Raw genomic sequence first — 20,228 nt, 5'->3', positions numbered from 1 at the left:
GTTTTAATTAATGGATACATAATTAAATATTATTAAATAATTAATTTAAAGGTCCACACATCTGAATACATTGAAAACTGCTCTATTTAGATGTGTGTGTGCTTTGATAAGTTAGTTGCAATACGATAATGTAGATGTGATGATGTTTCTTTTTTATAAATAAAAAAAAGATGTTTTAGAAATTTATATTTTTGTACATTGATAGCCTTCAATTGGCTATGAAGGTGGAAATAATGTTTACATTACAGTAGTCATTTTTTCTACTTATAAACATATCCAATTTAAAAAGAGTTCCTCAGTTTTATTTTAAAAGATCTTTTACAAACTGTATGTCATTATATTTGGGTAGCCCTAGGGGGCGCCAGAGTTCAAGAACTAGTTTCCCCAGAGATCTAACTATTGAAGCTTAGTAGGGATTTAGATGGTCATCCAAGTTTAGGGTTTCCTTAAAGAACTTCTTAAATTTTTCCTTATTAGACAGGAAACATCAGAAGTGTTGGCTCAGCTGTTTATTTACTCAAATATTGTTTTTGAGCAAACTCTCTGATGTGAAGTAGTGAAATCCATCATATCTTTGGAGGTCAGGTTGTTTTTATGCCCTGCAAAAGTAACCAGAGAGTAAAAATCTTTTTTGTCATTGAAAGGTTCAGATAACAAAACAAGTCAGATAACATGTGCGTTAAATCTGAAGGCTTTAGAGACAATCCTTCTGTCTGAAGAGTGATTCCCATAAAAAAAAAGGCAAACTTTAGGTCTACACATTGAAAATTCTACAACAGAAAAATAATTAGTATATCAAAATTACAAAGATTTCATTCTGCCATATATAACCACTTTTAGGGAGTATAAACTCCCATGGTTAATGAGTCTCACTGGAACTCAGACACCAGGAGCTCATCTTATAATAATGAAGAGACCATCTGTGGAAGTTGGATGGAGGTGAAACTGCTAAAGACTTTTATGTTGTGTTCTACTAGTTCAAATTGTCCAGTGCACTTCCAAAAAGGTAGCTATTATATGGCAGTTTTTATAGATACATACCCTACCCAGGTAATTTGTTTTATGATTATACAGGTGCTGGTCATAAAATTAGAATATCATGAAAAAGTTGATTGATTTCAGTAATTCCATTTAAAAAGTGAAACTTGTATATTATATTCATACATTACATACAAACTCATATATTTCAGATGTTTATTTTGTTTAATTTTGATGATTACAAATGACAACAAATGAAAATCTCAAATTCATCATATCAGAAAATTAGAATATTGTGAAAAGGTTCAAAATTGATGGCCCCTGGTGCCACACTCTAATCAGCTAATTAACTCAAACCACCTGCAAAAGCCTTTAAATGGTCTTTCAGTCTAGTTCTATAGGCTACACAATCATGGGGAAGACTGCTGACTTGACAGTTGTCCAAAAGACGACCATCGACACCTTGCACAAGGAGGGCAAGACACAAAAGGTCATCGCTAAAGAGGCTGGCTGTTCACAGAGCTCAGTGTCCAAGCACATTAATAGAGAGGCGAAGGGAAGGAAAAGATGTGGTCGAAAAAAGTGTACAAGCAAGAGAGATAACCGCACCCTGGAGAGGATTGTGAAACAAAACCCCTTCAAAAATGTGTGGGAGATTCACAAAGAGTGGACTGCAGCTGGAGTGAGTGCTTCAAGAACCACCACACACAGACGTATGAAAGACATGGGTTTCTGCTGTCCCATTCCTTGTGTCAAGCCACTCTTGAACCACAGACAGCGTCAGAAGCGTCTAAAGAGAAACAGGACTGGACTGCTGGTGAGTGGTCCAAAGTCATGTTCTCTGATGAAAGTAAATTTTGCATTTCCTTTGGAAATCAAGGTCCCAGAGTCTGGAGGAAAAGAAGAGAGGCACTTCATCCACGTTGCTTGAAGTCCAGTGTAAAGTTTCCACAGTCAGTGATGGTTTGGGGTGCCATGTCATCTGCTGGTGTTGGTCCATTGTGTTTTCTGAGGTCCAGGGTCAACGCAGCCACATACCAGGAAGTTTTAGAGCACTTCATGCTTCCTGCTGCTGACCAACTTTTTGGAGATGCAGATTTCATTTTCCAACAGGACTTGGCACCTGCACACAGTGCCAAAGCTACCAGTACCTGGTTGAAGGACCATGGTATCCCTGTTCTTAATTGGCCAGCAAACTCTCCTGACCTTAACCCCATAGAAAATCTATGGGGTATTGTGAAGAAGAAGATGCAATACACCAGACCCAACAATTCAGAAGAGCTAAAAGCCACTATTAGAGCAACCTGGGCTATCATAACACCTGAGCAGTGCCACAGACTGATCGACTCCATGCCACGCCGCATTGCTGCAGTAATACAGGCCAAAGGAGGCCCAACTAAATACTGAGTGCTGTACATGCTCATACTTTTCATGTTCATACTTTTCAGTTGGCCAACATTTCTATAAATCCTTTGTTTTTATTGGTCTTCAGTAATATTCTAATTTTCTGATATGATGAATTTGAGATTTTCATTTGTTGTCATTTGTAATCATCAAAATTAAACAAAATAAACATCTGAAATATATGAGTTTGTATGTAATGTATGAATATAATATACAAGTTTCACTTTTTAAATGGAATTACTGAAATCAATCAACTTTTTCATGATATTCTAATTTTATGACCAGCACCTGTACAGGTTAAAAAAAAAAAAAAGGAAAAAAATGTAAAGCTACAGTGTGTAATAATTACAGGCATATAAATTCAGAAATTTAATATATTATACATAACTATGTTATTTATCATCACCTATGAGCTCAGCCTTTTAACCATAACATTTGCGTTGCCTTAGAATTCGTTATTTATAATTACATAGGAGCGGGTCTCGCAGCCATGGAGGCTGACATCTTTGCGCTACGGCAGCGCAGAGGCAACAAACTAGCGATTGCGAGATCTCCCATGACGCTCGAAAATAACTACGGCAAGTTGAGAGAGATGAACTGAGACGGTACTGAACAGTAGATGGCAGTATTATGCCTGAGAAGCGTTTAGTCTGCCTGAAACCAAAGAAGAAGAAGAAGCAGGTATACTGCGCCTCGGTAACAAGAAAGGTAAACAAGGCGGCAGGCGTGAGTGACTTTGCAAACTGTTTGGCACTGTGTGGCCAAACATCAGACGAATGGAGGATCATGCCTACTCTGTATCACAACGAAAAGCGGCGGACACCGAACCCCCGTCATCTAAGAAGCGGAAACACGACGAGAATAAACGCAAGAGTGACAAGAAACGACAAAAAACACGGATCAACATTGGCACGGCATTTACACGATGGAAGTCACTGATGGAGGAAAAAGGTTTTCAAAGTGACGCTCAAGTTGCCAGTTTTCTCTTGGACAGGTAATTAATCCTACACACACAATTGTCTAATATCACTGCAGTTTTTGGAGTACAGGATGCTCAGACCTGTCTAAAACAATAACATGCTGCGGAGTGATGTTGCTGTTCCTCTCCAGTATACTTATTCAGCAACGTCCCTGACGTTTCACAGGTAATGATTCAGTAATTTTCTGTAAAATAATTTTCTGGATATATACCTCGGTTACTTCTCTCCGGCTCCTTTGGAGATCTTCAAGCCTTTCCTCCTCTGCTCTAGTCACCCCGCTGGCTCCCCTCTCTCGCCTGGCCCCAGCTGCACGCTCACCCCGGCCTCTCTGCCCTCTTCCTTTCCCTCTTCCTTGCCTTGTAACCCCTCGTGCCACAAACAAGACTTGGACTCTGTAAACGGGGAATATATATTCTTCCAGCGAACACAATCTCGCTGTTAAACTAATGACTACAATTACTTCGTCTGTTTATATCACCATGCAAAGCAGCTCACCAAAACGTCACAACGACGTAGAAAAAATAACGGGTATATTTATTATCTTAAGTCTACATGAAATCTATACCCTACACAGACTAATGAAATACTATCTGTAAAATTATCTATGTAAACAAACCTCATCACTTGAGAAGGTAGGTGATGCGGACGTCGTGGAAGACATTTTGTCCCGTAACGCTCGCCGTACTGTTGGGGGGGAGAAGCGGTGGGGGGGAGACGTTCATGTTGCTGCAGTCTGCAGTCTGACCGCTAGATGTCGCTGAAAATTACACACTGTAGCTTTAAGACATCCTTGAGGATATGGAAATAATTCAGATGTTTCTTTGGACTCCAGACATATTCGCTGTGCGCTCCAGTTACAAAAAAACCATGTAGATAGTGCTTTTAATATTTTGTCCAATTTAAAATTTGTATATAGATCATGTTTTTTCCTCTTTTGAGCAGCTAACTAAAAAATTCTCTCTTCCTAGGCAACATTTCTTTTTTAGATATCTACAGATTTGTGGGTTTGTTGGTAGATTTTCTCAGTTCCCTGCTCAACCCCCTGCATCTCCCCTTGACATGTTTCTCAACGCTTTCTCTGATCTGAAAGGAATGATCTCATTTATTTATGTCCAGATTTATTCCTTAAGGCTAACTCCCTTAAAGTCTCATGAGATGCTCGGGCAAGACGAGTTGGCTGAACAATTTACGGATGTGGAAGAGGATGCCTTTGAAAGTTCATGAATTATCTATTTGCTCCAAAGATTCATTCATTCAGTGCAAAGTGTTGCATTGTTGTGCCCACCTGACAAAGATTAGGCTCTCAATAATGTTTAGGGATGTGGATCCTGTCTGTGATCGCTGTGGTCTGGCTAATGCAAGTCAAACGCATGTGTTTTGGTCATGTCTTGTCTTGAGTTCTTACTGGGGACACATCTTAATTCTTTATCTAAAACGACCAGGAAATGAATTGAACCCTATGCTATCATTGCTTTATTAGGTGTATCACCCCCCGATGTCCGTTTGTCTTCTTTGGAGGAAACTTTTGAAGCCTTTGCTTGTTAACTGGCTTGGCGCCTTATTTTGTGGAGTGGAAGTCTAAATCATCACCATCACATGTGCACTGGATCTGACAAGTTCTTTATTTTTCTACATTGGATCTGTGTATGTCTATGTGTATGTGTATTTTTTCTTACTGCAGGAAATCCATAAAATTTGAGAACAATAAAAAAGGGTAAACAATCTACCCTTCACAAAACCGTGATGAAAACATTTTCTTTAATTCCATGTTTATGTAAAATGAGTTAAAAGCCATGAAGTTTTATAACTGCCATCAGGGTCACTCTGTTGGAGAAGACAGTAACTCTGGGTTGAATAAAGCGACAAATGAGACTCCTGAGCTGCAGGTCACAGATTACTCCCTCTTTTCTACATGGGCTGCTGTTTATTTTTCTATTTGATCTGATGTATGGCACCTTATAGCTGCGCATAGTTTCTTTTCACACATTAAGCGTTCTCCTTTGCTGTATAGTCTCTTCTTAGTTTTTATACCTTCATGCTATTATTTGCCTTTTTGTTTTGTTGCTGACAAATCTGAATTTCCTATCTAAATATAAAATCTATTTCTACTCGATTTTTCTGTAGCACCTCAATTCTTTTCAGGGTTCTGGGATATCAGTATTTAAGAGCATTTTCGAGCTACCAGCTGGCATGTTGTTGAATTGTGTGAGAAACTATATATATATGACAAAGAATACATTTCTTAAAAAAGGCCTCAACCTCCCTGAGATTTAAACCCAGCACCTTCTGACCGTAAGGACTAAGGACGAGTCTACACTGCTGCCCTCAAAGCCTGTACATTCATGCTTTATTTCCTATTATTTAACCTCCCATGGAGCAAAAACTTTAAGATACGGTGCCAAACATTCCTCAGGAATGAAGGATTTTGACACCAGAAAATAAACTCTCATTATAAGCTACAAAAAGAAGAAGAAAAACAAAGAAAACATTTTCTATTTGCACAGATTTTCTGTAATATTTCTATATTCACCGTCCTATTGGATTAAAAAATAAAAAGTCACATTCTATTTTCCACTCTTTAGTTGTTCACAGTTTAGTGCTGAATCCAACTTGAAATGTTTCCTGTCCAAGGCTCATTGATAAATCTGAAGCCCTCGTCTTATTCACATCCTCCTCCTCTTCAAGCTCTGCAGGGATGCTAACAGCCGCTTCCTCAGTGGCGAATTCATTCCCTGTCGCCCCAGGATTCTCATAAACGCTTTCCTCGTAGATAGAAGAGGGAGACGAAGAGGTGTTGGCGTCTGTGGAGACGGTGGGTGTTGGCACAGCGTTGAAGGTGATGAAGCCAACAAGGATGACCACGAGGGAGACCAGGTAGAGTCCAGAGAACTGAGGTGATGCAGAGAGTAAAGAGTTTTAATCTACAAACTGATAAATAAAGGGGGAGACGTAGAAAGGAAACGCTGATTCTGAAACATATTGGTGAACAAAATGTGAAGATCAGACACTAAAATGCAATGCTTCCATTGTCACACAGTAACATTCATTGTTAAAGGAAGTACAACCTGTTTTCTTTCTAATGTTTTACTCATCAGAACAACAAATAAAGAAGTAAATCCTTTGCTTTACTGTCTTGTCTTTCCTCTGGCAGCAACAGCTTGTTGTTCTCTGTTTGGTTATGAAGCTTATCTCATTTTCTAGTGTTGCTTAAATCTTTTGAGGTTTCCAGACATTTGTTTCTGCTCAGGTGATCCCAGCAGAGCTTTTTAATAGAGTCTATGCACTTTGGTAAAATCGCCTGTACTTGTTTAGCGCTTTTATAAGTCAGGAGTCTTGACCAAAGCGCCTCACATTACATTCAGTCATTTACCCTTTCACTCACACACTGCTGGTGGTAAGTTACACGGTAGCCAAAGCTTCCCTGGGGCTCACTGACAGAAAGAAGGCAGCAGTACACTGGGCCCTCTAACTGCTGCGTGTGTCACAAAAACACAACAGTACTGAAAGCCAGAGCCGAAGCTTGAACGTCAACCCTTCGATTTCAGGGCAAACTCCCACATCGGACGCCACTGTCGCCCCTATAACACCCCTACAGGCCATCTATGGACTTTGACTGGACCATTATTTTCTGCTTGCATCACTGAACCTTTAAAAAGACTTCTTTGTGAATCTAAAATACTTTGTTATACAGAGAACTTTATTTAACTTCCCTATGTGATTAATAAAGTTGTTTTGAATTAAATTAATGAATCAACGTAAATTAAATTGAATTGAACTGAATTGACTTGATTTCAATTTAATTCAGTTAAATTTGTTATAATATATTTTTAATAATTTCTGACTCATGAATTGAAGAAACCCATACCCTGTGCAACAAAACAAACCCAAGCAATCACACCTCCTCCACCGTGCATTATAATTGTGTAGGTGCTGATCTGCTGGGCTTCCTCTTCTTTAATGCTGTGCACTTTGGTCAAATATCTTAATATCTCTCATTTGTCCAAATAAAAATTTTCCAGGAGTCTTTTTAACCAAATACAATGCTGTCAAAGTTATGCTGTTCTCCTTTATTCTGTTGCCTATTTATATAGGGGGAAACTGCTGTCACAGGAATATTTAATGTTGTCTCCACTTCTGAAAAGCTTTTCTTAATGTTATATCTCTTTTATTGATTGGGATCATCACACACCTTTACTAACATCGTGATTAGATAGTGTACTTTCTGAATCCAGATGATAGTGAGACTGCAGGTTAACTTTAGACATTTATTCATTAACACTCCAGAATCTTTATAACAATCTCCAGGTTACTGTGACCCAGGGAGGAGTGTGGAGCACAGTACCTCACTTAAAGCAACATAAACTGACTTTGGATGGATCTGCTTCTAGTAAATATTAAAATTTAAAATAAAACACAGAAAAAGGCGCCAACTCCTGCTGTTCTCTGGCTCACGCTGTCAGTTTACAGCAGTACAGCCTTCAGGGTTAAAGCTGTGCGTCACGTTTTTTGCTTGTTTCCAGTGATAACAATCTTGAAGATAACGTATCTGGATCAGAATAAGACAACATAAGAACATAGATAAAAAAACGGATGTCTGTTACTACTCATCATCTTCTAATATAGCAGAACATTTCTAAAATATCAAGGTCATTTTTATATGAAATCTTTCTTTGTGTTTTTTGTAATTCATTCAGATTCATCTGCAGGAGCATGCATCTGAATCATCTTTATGGCTCGTTAGGATTTTTTACCTGGGAATTGAGCAAAGAGTTAAAACATGGTTGGGTTGAAAGGTCCTACAGAAGTTTTTAAGGAAGCCTTGAAGTTTCCTTAAACTTTAGATAATACATAGCCTTTGAGCTATTTTTACACATAGTATTTAAACTCCCTCAGACAAATATAAACTGTCCCAGCTTTAAAACAAAGTGGTGGCAGCATAATGCTGTTGGATTATTTTGTGCATTAGGGAAGCTCGCCAGAGTTGAGCTAAATATAAAAACTCCTGCGACAGATGTCCTTCTGCAGGAGGGATGTTAACCCTAAACATACAACCTTAGTTCCAGTAGTGTGGATTCCAACCTAAAGTTGGTCCTTGGAGAATTTGCTCCCATATTTTAGATGTTCTCCTGACTCAACACATCTAAATCAAATTAATGGTTCATTAACTTGGCACTAGGTGACATCCTGAGAACTTAAAAATCCATTTGAAATTAGATTTTCAATTAAAGAAAATATTTATAAACCACATATTTTCATAGGTTGTGTGAGTCTCTAAAAAACTCTCAAAAAGTATAGTTTGTGGGTCTCGCCTCACTCTATGTTGAGTTCAGAAGGAGAACCTATGTAGATTTTTTCGCCTTTTTACGAAACATAATTTTTGTATATTTTTTTTTCAGCTAAAATAACGTTGCTCACATTGTACTGGAAGAGGAAGATCCCAAAGAAGAGGCTGAAGAGATCTGCGGTTAGGAGGGAGAGGTTGACGGAGGTGGCGCTGCTCAGTTTCATCACTATGGGCATGAAGCTGTACAAAGCATACATGCACAAAGCATAAGCAGAGAACAGGAGCCCTGAGAAGAGAGAAGAAGTGTGTTTAAATCAGACAAAATGAATCTTTTCTGTATATAAAGTGATTTAAGGACTGTAGCTGTTTCTACGCAAGCAGCCCGTTATTATTATCAAAAAAGGTGGGTGTGTGTGTGGGCAAAATTTCCATAAAAATTGAAAAAAAATAAGAGATACATCACTGCACAAACAAATCTCATTTATTTAATAATTTTCTTAAAGAAAACTTTCTTGCAATCTTTCAAAGAGATGCTGATATAAAAACAAATCCTTCAGAATTTCTGAAATAGTTTTGGATCCTGACTTTGTCTAATTTATTCACTTTCTACCCCAGAATCAAAACAGATTAAAGAAAACCCTCGAAATACCGGAGAAACATTTGATAAACCAAGTATTAAATGTGCACTAATCATTAAGCAGGTATTGGCAGGTCAAGATCAAATATTCCTGGAAGAATAGACAAAAGCTCTCCTACTGGGGGCATTTTTCAAATTGCCATTTTTAACCCCAGTAGGTAAAATTAAGAAGCGTAAAAAAATTCTGATTAAACAAAGAATGAACGTGTCTGGTATTACAAAACAAACATATTTCCTGTTTTAATTCTTAGAATAAGGTTTCATATAAAACACCTTTCAGTTTCAATAAGCTGCACCATTAGATGACAGCAAAGCTGATTACTGACCAACTTGCCAGCTCCAGATGATGCCGGGAATCTCATTGCGCTCTAGGATCACCCTGCATATAAGATAATGGGGAAAAAATTAACTCCAGGTAAAAAACTATGTAAAATCGATTCAGGTCGCTGATGACGGCTCACATCTGGACGGTGCTGATGATGGTCCCAAACAGGCCAATCATTCCTAGGAACTCCACTCTACTCAGATTCTTCACTGTGTACTCCTGAGACACATTAGACACAGCATACAGAGCTGCACTGAGCAGCACCAAACCGTCGCCTAGTAAGATGTTGGAGGCTGCACAGAGAGTAGATGCAACTTCAGGTAGGAGACCTTTCTTTCAATTAGAGCTTATGGCCTAATAAAACAATTTACTGTCAGGTTTTAAAGGGACAAGATACAGATGTGGGGACAGTAGGAGCATAGTGAGCTCCTAATCCTTACACAGCAAAAAAATTATCTATTTTTTCTTAAAATAAGTGTTTTCTTTTTTAAATTGGGGAGGTAAGTGAGACACTTTGCCAATGGAACAAGGGAATTTACATTTGAAATAAGAAAAAAACAATTGAATTGTCTTATTTCAAGTTCATATTAACTAATTGTCTTATTTTAAGAGTAAAAATACTCATTGCATTGGCAAATCATCTTATTTACCTTTTCAAAAATGGGTAAATACACTTAATTTAAGAATGTTTTTAACTTATTTCCAGATAGTTTTTGAGGTGTAATAACTCAGGAGGGTACAGATTAGGATGAGGAGAGAAGATCTAATGATGGATGAACTTGAACATGAAGAGTTTAAACTGGGAACAGAGAGGAGCAACAGTACTAGTAAACTACTGACACAAATGGATAAACTAAGATGAAAATCCTCCCACTCCTAAAAAAATACTTTTTTCAGAATTGAAGCAAAAACAAAATGCTGGGGGGAAAAAAGAGTCTAAAAAAGAAAAAGAAGGGTTAGGTAAATCCATAACTCTGATTTAGAAACCTCTCTCTCTTACAGGAGCCCTGGTCTCTTCCAGCCAGCAGGTCAGCCCCCACCATGGCCCCCACCCCCAGCAGACAGAGGCAGACGGCCACATAATGGATCAGCTTATAGCGGGTCTTCAGAATCCACCAGGACAGAAGCATCAGGACCGGGATCACAAAGCAGTCCAGCAACTGGAGTAGAAAACAAGCAAACCTGACTCAATCATAATAAAAACAAAGCACAGCTTATGGGAAATGATGGAAATAATCTTGACAAATTTATTTAAATCAAATATTAGGTAAAAACATTTTGCATGTATTAAACAGTAAACATTAAATGAAAAAGCTGTGTATAAAAAAACTAAGTACACCCCATGGTCCATCAACCTGTAGAACAACCTTCAGCACCAATAACTTTCTCTCTGATTTTATCAGTCTCTCACGCCCATCTGTCCAATCTCTACGCCTGCTTGTCCTTGCACTGTTACTGAGGGGTCAAGGGCGAGAGGCGGGGTACAACCTGGACAGGTCGCCAGTCCCTCACAGGACAGCAATAAAAACAGAGCTACAGCCATGCTCACACTCACTAGGCCAATCTAAGGGGACCAGTAAACCTAACATTCATGTTTTTGTTTTCAGGCAGCAGAAGGAAGCCTTAGCACCTGGAGACAAACCACTCATGCATGGGGATGAGATCAAACCCCTTGGAGAACGAGTCCTGGGTTTGGACTAATGAGAAAAACCTGCAAAGTAACAGTGACACCAGCTGTGCCGTGCTGCAGACCATCTCCCACAACATTATGCACCGTTTTGTCATCTTTCCTTCTGCACCGCTCTAAATTTCACACTTTGAGCTGGACTTTAACTGGGCCAATGCAACACCTTGGTCCTTTCGTTTTTCAGACATTTTAATAGATTTCGTCTGTTTGGGATTATAGTTCTGTTAAAGATAGTTTGAACCAAACAGATAGGCTTAATTTCTATGATCAAATTATGTGGAAAAAACCTCCAGATGACTGAAAAGTGCTGAAAGCCTGAGTTCTTTTAAGTTGAAGTTAGACTGTTAACTGATGTACTATTAGTTTAGGGCTGTGGTTCAACTGTTTCATTAGCTACCTGCTTTTATAGTTTTTAATCTTTACTGGCTTTTATTCTGCTTTTATTTTTCTTTTATATTGTTTATTTCATGTAAAACACTTTGAATTGTCTCTGTATAATACTATAGTACAATATATAAATTAATTTGCCTTGCCTTAAAACCATTGAAAGCAGAAATAATACATTGATTTTGGTTGTTTGTATTACATGCAATGTACTGAAAAAATGAAAGCTAGGATATTAATGTAGCTTCTTTTTTATACTTTACTGCAGAATTAAATTATAGTGAAGGAAGAGCAAATCCAAAACATTGAACTATGACCTGATTATTAATTGGCTAAACAAAGTCTCTGAAATGACAAATGCAACTTAACATGAAACCATCACACATGATCAAACAGGTGGGATGTCTGAGATTAAGACATGTAAGCTGAAGGAAAACATCCAGTACTCACCTGCACGCTGGTGAGAGTGGTGTACTGATAGGCTTTAACCACGGTGTAGTTGGCCTCCACGTCCACCAGACCCAGCAGTAGGTACTTCCACCATCTTCTCTTAAGAATCTGTAAAATATTTCCATCCCCTGCATTTTAAAGGGGATCACCCCTGAGTTTCAGTAATGAAAAGTGTTTTTTTCCAGCAAGTATGAGGACAGTTAATCAGACTATAAGTTGATCTGATTAGTTTATGATACTGCAGATGATGACGCAAATGATCCGTCTCATCACTGAAAATCTATTAAACTGAAAAACTGAAGAACAGTGAAGCTTCCAGGTGTAGAATTGTCTGGAATTTGTGAAAAAAATAAAAATAAAAAGCGTTGTTTTGTTATGTTGTTTTTTGTTTTTTTTCAGAAAAACTTAAACTTCAAACTCATGGAGAGCTATTCATCAAGTCTGAAAGGTTGTTTACCAGCAGAATTTTTGAGGCCATTCCAGATAAAAAAGAAAAAGAAAACAGCAATCAGCTGTACCACTAAATATAAACGTTTAGATAAAGTTGGCCTTCCTGCTGCTAGTAGTCCTACCTCTCCTGCAGATCAGCATGGTGGTATAGGTGGCACACAGCAGTGTGTAGTTCAGGAAGCTCTGCAGCATAGGTGTGTTCACCTGGAACTCTGTGGCCAGGTACTGAGAGGATACGGCGGTGCCACAGATGAGACCCGCCAGACCCTGACCCATGGCCAGTGTCTTAGCAAGCTGCCTGCAAAAGTATATATCAGTTAGAGACATGAATATGTGTCCATTTCCTAGAGGATATTAAAATCTTAAAGATAAAACAAAATAATTTGAAATATAAAAGTGGTGAGAAAGCTCACAATTTGCTCACAATAGGGGTAGGTGGCAACACTGATACATCTTACAAGACCTGCAAGCAACGCATTTTTGTCATGTATCCGAATTTTTTACCTTATTGTATATAACTGAGGTAGTTTAAACTATATGACTTGTCAATGACGTGAAATCTAAACCAAAGGACTTAAGACTCGACTGTAACACATTTAGACTAACTTCTAACTTGGATGGTAATGACTTGGTCCCACCTCTGAATTATTCAATACCAATGGTGTTCAGTTTTCCAGGTCAAGGACCCCCAAACTGATTGCGAGATGGAGCAGGGACCCCTTATTATATATATTATATTTATATATCGTGTTCTATCAAACTGGTCCTATAGTCACTCTATTACAGATGGAGTCATGTAACGAAAGTAATTTGGCCCTGGGATTGTTAAAGTATTTCTGATTCGGATTCCTCATTGATGGGACAGGTGTTGTGAATGAAATGGTGCCCGGCTTGAAAGAGCTCCTGTATGTCGCTGAATGTTTGAATTGATGACTGAAAGACATCTTCTGCCTCCATTTATCTGTTTACTACAGTGTGTTGAATTCATGTTTATGTGGATTTAAAGACATTTCAATTAGTAGAAAAATTGCAGGGAGGAATATAAAAAAAAAGTCTAATCAACCAAAATGTTCGCGACCCCCATGCACTACCTCCATGGACCCCCTAGAGGTCATGGACCCCCTGTTGAAGACCTCAGCTCGGTACCATCCACTTTGAGCATAACACCGGTATGCATATCATTGGAAACAATATATATATATATATATATATATATATATATATATATATATAACTTTTCTTTTAAGTGCTTTGAAACTTTTGTTGTTAATTGGTGCTTTAAATATAAACCAAATAAAACTGGATTAATTTGAAAACATGACACTTGTTGGTAACACATAAGCCAACATTTGATATCACTTTGAAACAAAAGATTATCTTCAGACACGTAGCTTTGGAGGACAAACTGTTGCTCTTGTAAGGACCCAAATGAGCTGACTAAACATAAAATATATAAGGTAAACCATTTGTTCATTTTATGTAGGTCTAAGCTGCCCCTGATCTTTAAAATATTCATGTTTAAATTCAACAACACAAAAATAAAAAAATAAAACAGTCACTTAAAGGCATGTAGGGAATTTATATGGATCCATTAGGCAACATGCACTGCACCTTACAGCACAGGACAGTACATGTATGTATAAGTTACAAAACATATGTTAAATTTATTTTATAAAATTCCATTGCGTTACAAAGAAGATCTTTTTTTTTTTGTCAGTGATAGCTTCTTGCTTAAGTTTTTTTTATATATATATAAATTGCAGGACTCTTTTTTATTACCTGAGGATTTGTCTTTGTCCAATTCGGGAAGCGGAAAATTACAAAATATCTGTTATCATCTATCCATTACAGATACGGTTGCTTAAGTCCTTTAAATTTAATATCTATACAAAGTTTGAATTAAATAGCAATTTCTCAGTTGTTTTTCTCAGAGGTTTCCACAAACTTCCCCAATGAAGAAGTTATTTTATCCACTCACCAAGTGAGAACCTCCGATGGTTTGAACGCTCTGAGCTTCATCAGAAATCCATTACATTGGCCCTCAGAGTTATTTCCCTCGCCGGGCTCCTCGGATTGTTTAGCAGCCATGCTCTCTCACTACCGCAGCTGAAGAGTCCTCTGAGTTTCAGGCTCTTTAAAATCCTTTCCTTTCATTGTTTTGGAGCTGAATGATTAACTATCTCAGTGGTCAAAGGTCATTCCCTTACTTATCTATATTTTTAAAATGCAGTTAGAAGACAATCAGCACTGCAGCATGGAAGATAAGAGCTTATAAGAGATACATGATGAAAGATTTGGCTTTAACTATTGTAATTGTAATATACTTTCACTTTTCTAAATGTAAAACCATCTGCATAATTAATCACGTTTTCCTCTTGTTAAAATTGCTGATGAGATCAGGAGGGGGTATCTATTTAACTTTATTTCAGATAAAATGGGTCAATCTCACATGTGCCACACAACTTTTTAACAAGTATATAAACACATCTGTTAAAAGCACCAGAAACAACAAAAACCATTAACAAACATATTAATAGTAACATTATTTATAATTGTTTTTAGTGATGTAAACTGAACGAATGAAGATACTAAAAAAACTTTTTTAATTTCCCTAGCTGTGTTGGAAGCTGGAGAAGTACCTCTCTTCTCCAGCAGAGTCCGCCGTGGATCCTCCTGAGCAGAGCCCTCTGCACAGCTGCTGCTCGTTACCATCATCAGGAGGACCCTCTACTTAAGCTGTCTTCAGACCTTGCCTCAACGCCGCAGTGTTGAGCCAGTTGGTTAGCACCTAAGCCCTGAACCTCTGAGAACTTTGCTTGCTCTGAGATCCTGACAGGATCCTAATCTTGTCTCTGTTTTTCCAGGAAAATCTGATCCTCCTTCGTGAAACTCTGGAAGAACTTAACCCACCGAGCCTGCCCTCAGAGCCAAACCTGAAGACTTCCCCTGGATTCTCTTGCAGCTCTGGACCAAGAGCTGGAGATCCTAAGTCAAGGTCAGCTACCTTTCAGAAGCAAGACGCTGAAGCAGCTAACGGACTCAGCTAATCAGACTCTCTCCAGTTCCAACAACCTTCCTCTCCAAGATCCATTCAAGGACCCACAAGGTACAAATCAGAGACTATCAAAGGACAAACCGCTAAGAGCCCAGCTAACTAACTGTCTTCCTCACAGACTCCGGTGAACCCGTTTGCCCAGGACCATAACCAGAACATACTATCGTTGGATTGTCTTCAATAAACTCTGTTAACTTTTCATCTGTTTCCTGTGTCGTGGTGTTCTGCATAATTGGGTCACATTAGTGTACCGATCATGACAAGCTGTGCATGATTATGTACTTTTATTTAAATACAGATGCAACTAAAATGCATTTTTGTCTTTATATCTTAAATAGTGTTTTAAACTATCTTAATGGTCTTGAGTTGTTTGGTACGTTTTTATTATAGAGATTCCTTGAGTGAACTGAAAGGTGGTTTTAACAATTTAGTACCTTTTATATTATTCATTATTTCACAGCAGAAAATCGATAGTAGCTCAAACAATGATAAATAGAATAAACATTTCAAGATTGTATTTGTCAGGTTAAGAAGAAGGGGTGGCTTTCATCTCCTGCTTTATCCCGGACCGGGTTACGGAGCCAGCAGTCTTAGTAGAGGCTTACAGACTTCCCTCTCTATAGACACCTGTAGTGACCATGCAGAGAAAGCTTGTTTTGGCCGCTTGTATCCGGGATTTAATTCTTTTGGTCATGATCCAGATTTAATGACCATAGGGGAGGGTAGAAACGTAAACTGAACAGTAAATCGAGAGCTTTTCCTTTTCACTAAGTTCACTCATGCAGCATCCACATTATAGCAGCAGCTGCAACAATCCGTGTATTGATCTCCTGCTCCATCCTACCCTCACGGGTGAACAGGACCCGAAGATACCTAAACTCCAACCTTCCAACTTCTCACCTGAAGGGGTCAAGCCACCTTTTTGAGGTCAAGAACCATGGCCTCTGACTTGGAGGACCTAATTCCCGCTTCACACTCGGCTGCGAACTGCCCCATAGGGCAGCTATGGCGGAATCCAACATGCACTGGGAACAGGTCCGACTTAACGTTGGCAACACAGACCAGGCTTCTGCTCCACTTGTACAGAACCCAGACAGCCCCTAGTAAAGGGCCCCAGATTCCTCAGTCCTGAAACACCTCTACAAGGCACTACGAGGGACCTGGTCGAATGCCTTCAGGTCCACAAAGCATGTGTGGACTGGCTGAACACCCTGTGAAGGGTGTAGAGCTAGTCCACTGTTCCATGGCAAGGACAAAATCCACACTACCCCCCTTGCAGTCAAGGTTTGACCATCGCCTCTCCTCTCCAATGTCTTGGCATAGGACTTCCCTGGAGGCTAGATAACTAAAATAAGATTGTTCCTGATCAAAATCACATTCCTAAACTGAAGCATAATCCCATCTTTTCTTTTTGCAGCAGAAACTGAAAAAAAACTGCAATATTTTACTATTAAGATTTAAGTTTTATATATCTAGAAATATTTACAAATTTTAAGCAACCTTTTTTAACATTTATTAGCATGTCTGAATATGTATTTATGGTATCTGAAATACTTTTCTCCATACTCAAAACAATACAAATGCCTACCAGTAACAATAGTAATATGGAGATCTATGGTTCATTTCTAGACCATCAGAATGTTTATTCTAAATGCAAAGAGCATCCTTATGTTTGAAATGGTCATTTTGACAAGGAAAAAATGTTTCTTCAGATATCAGGAATACATATTCAATAAAATTAATACATATCAAAACGGCTTGCCATAGTCTGTTGTGACCACGATAACATCAAGGTTTTACTTCTTGAATGCTAGTGGATCAATGTATCCGTTTGGGAGAAATCATCTGGCAGCAGATGGAGATAAAGTCTAAAAACATTGTTCTAATAGGACCTGTGCATCATCTCATGGAGATTATCCTCATGTTGATTGTGTCTACTATTACACAGGAAATACTAAGCAGCTGTTTGCAGCTGTATCAGATGTTATCATCGCAATACATGGTCGTTATTAGGGATGATCAGTCCCATAGAAAGGCCTGAGATTGTTTCAATAGGCTGAGTAGATTGTTATCACTGATTGAATCCTTATCCTCAAAACTTTTTCTTCAGTCTCAAATAACATTTGTTTTTGCTATCAGTGTGAATTTTTTTTCTCTAATATAATTATTTTATTTTCAAAATGATTTTCCCCCTCTCAGTTAGTTTTTTTCCTTGAGTTTAATAAAAGCAAAGAAATAACTCCATAGAAGGCTGACTTTCGCAATAGCCTCGACATTGTTGTAATAGGTTGCTGGAGTATTATTTAATAGAAAGGACATTTCACAACAGGACTTATCTCATAAGGGGAATGCGTCATAGCACAGCCCAAGAAATTTACTGAGATTCCTTCTTAAATAAATATTTATAAAAGCAGTTTGTATGTCTAAGAGAGGGGTTTTAACCTTCACAAGCCAAAGAGCTATTTTTCCTCTCAGTCCAGCAAAATCAAATTTACTTTGAGTTGCAAATATTAAGTTTGCTGAGAATGTACATAATTGTTGGTAAATATCTACACAAGACAATTTGTCTTTATTTTCATTGACTTTTAAAGGTTAAAAAAAATTATTTTTAAAAAATGTACAGAAGGGATTACTTTTTCTCTATAGCGTGCTGATTCTTCTGTAAATAGTGTAGCAAAGGACATTGTTTACGTTTATGGGGAAGAGGTGGCCTAGTGGTTAGGGCATTACGCTTGGAATCCAGAGGTTCTGATTTCAAGCTCCTATCCCACGTACTGCCGCTCTGGGTCCCAGAGCAAGACCCTTAACCCCACACTGTGCCCTGGGTGCCGCACAATGGCAACTCACTGTTCCCTAAGTGGATAGGTCAAATGCAGGGAAGAATTCCTCTAGTGTGCGATTAATAAAGTTCAATTATTACTATTATTATCATTACAACCTAATGACAGCAGCAATAGATCTGAAAAAAAAAAAAAACAGACGCACCGATCACCCAGCCAATGATCAGCTCTGGGTTTCATTGATTTAGGAGATTGGAGATCAGCTGATACTTAGATGTGAAACTGATCTTATCCTCTTCAAAGCTCTGAAAGATTTAACCCCCCCCCCCCCCCCCCCCCCCCCCCCCCCCCCCCCCCCCTGCTCCAAACGTTTCAGTTATACTTCAGATCATTATCTTGTGCAGGTTAAACAAGTATATTACATCATGGATATTGTTCAGTTTTCCTCAATAAAATAAGACGAAAACATTGAAGATGTATTGTGATCCCATAAAAGCCTTTATAAAAAAAAATCAGTGTTGACCAAAATCAGAATCAGCATGTCGGGGTTTTTAAAGATCGGTGATCAGGCAGGAAACTGTAATCAGTATGCCCCTATTAAAACTACAACACCTACGTTACTGGTACCTTAAGTGTTATTCTCATGCAAAGATTCAGCAGTTATTAAAGGAAATCCTATGATATTTATACATTTAAAAAAACACTAATTACCTCTGTATTTTTTATCTAAAGTATTTAAAATACAATCAAAGGGCCACTTGTAGCTTCACAACCACAGGTTGAAGAGAATAGGTTTGGATATTATACATCTGTGAACAACATAGAAGCGATTGAAACCCCTGAATAAGTGAGTTTTTCCCTTTAGTTTGCTTTAGTTAGCACATTTTTTTGAACCCACATTGTTCCATTTTTGTCACATGAAGTAAATAATGTGAAAGGGATGAATAATTGTTATTGTATGTTGCTCTCAGAATTCAGGTTATCTGCCCTGTCTGATCATTTTTACATTTAAATAAGTGATTTATTCTTTCTAATGAGTTTATTAAACTTTAAGATATTACCATGGATAAATTAAATGTAAAAGAATGAATAAAATAAGTCAAAAGGTTACTTTAACTCTAATAACTTGCATAAACTCTACTGATGATTGTCAAGCAAAACCCAATATTTTTTTAGTAAATGTCAGCTGTAAGCAAATGTTGTGTTGAATCCAAAATTATCATACATAAATCCATTTTTTAATGGAGTACTTTTAATGGGCCTGCAATTTAAATTCTGCTTTGGATCTTTATTCAGTTTATCTTTGACCTAGCCTTGCATGTAACATTTAACTATATTTCTACATTTCTTGACATTAAAGTATATATTTTAAGAAACACTAAGTTTGTTTAAAAGCAGTTTATCCTGGAGGCAAAATAAGTTTACCTTTCTGACTCTGGTGCATCAAGAACAATCTACTGCTCAGCTTGTTCTAAAACACATTATGGATTCTTTGTAAACCTGTTATCGTTCATTAAATGAAGTATGACTTTATTCACTTTTACTACACAATCTGAAACTGTTGAGGTTAGGTGAAATGATCATGAATATATTATTTTAAGGATTCAGACATTTATTATCAAATGTGTTTTAAAACCATGGCAAGATCTTTGGTGTGTTTTGAGTGTATTTTTTTCATCCATAAATAAACAGAAGTGTTTTTTTATTTTTGGTATAATAAGAATATTTCATTACATGTTGAGATGAGATTAACACATTTTGTAACAAATCTGTTTTTAGAAGCAGGGGTTTATTTCTGTGAACTGGGTTACCAT

General features: G+C 37.8%; 1 protein-coding gene across 2 annotated transcripts; it reads right to left on the bottom strand.

Moving 5' to 3' along the window:
* Positions 1-5,096: 5,096 nt before the first annotated feature.
* On the bottom strand, positions 5,097-14,719 carry LOC119785744 (solute carrier family 35 member F2-like). Of its 2 annotated transcripts, XM_038288516.1 has the most exons (9): positions 14,558-14,719; positions 12,702-12,877; positions 12,130-12,257; positions 10,609-10,768; positions 9,745-9,901; positions 9,610-9,662; positions 8,778-8,932; positions 5,937-6,251; positions 5,097-5,874 (listed from the first exon to the last, which is right to left on the bottom strand). In XM_038288516.1, exons 1-8 carry the CDS (start codon positions 14,665-14,667, stop codon positions 5,949-5,951), a joined length of 1,242 nt encoding a protein of 413 aa, XP_038144444.1. In that variant the 5' UTR covers positions 14,668-14,719; the 3' UTR covers positions 5,097-5,874; positions 5,937-5,948. The 2 variants fall into 2 exon arrangements, with proteins under 2 accessions (XP_038144444.1, XP_038144443.1); XM_038288515.1 differs by lacking the exon at positions 5,097-5,874 and having other exon boundaries at positions 5,912-6,251.
* Between the last annotated feature and the right edge of the window lie 5,509 nt (positions 14,720-20,228).

The sequence above is a fragment of the Cyprinodon tularosa genome, unplaced genomic scaffold, assembly GCF_016077235.1.
Source record: "Cyprinodon tularosa strain WSP-4 unplaced genomic scaffold, ASM1607723v1 ctg257, whole genome shotgun sequence".
In the NCBI taxonomy this organism is placed as follows: domain Eukaryota; kingdom Metazoa; phylum Chordata; class Actinopteri; order Cyprinodontiformes; family Cyprinodontidae; genus Cyprinodon; species Cyprinodon tularosa.
This window is presented reverse-complemented; position numbering and strand designations above follow the sequence as displayed.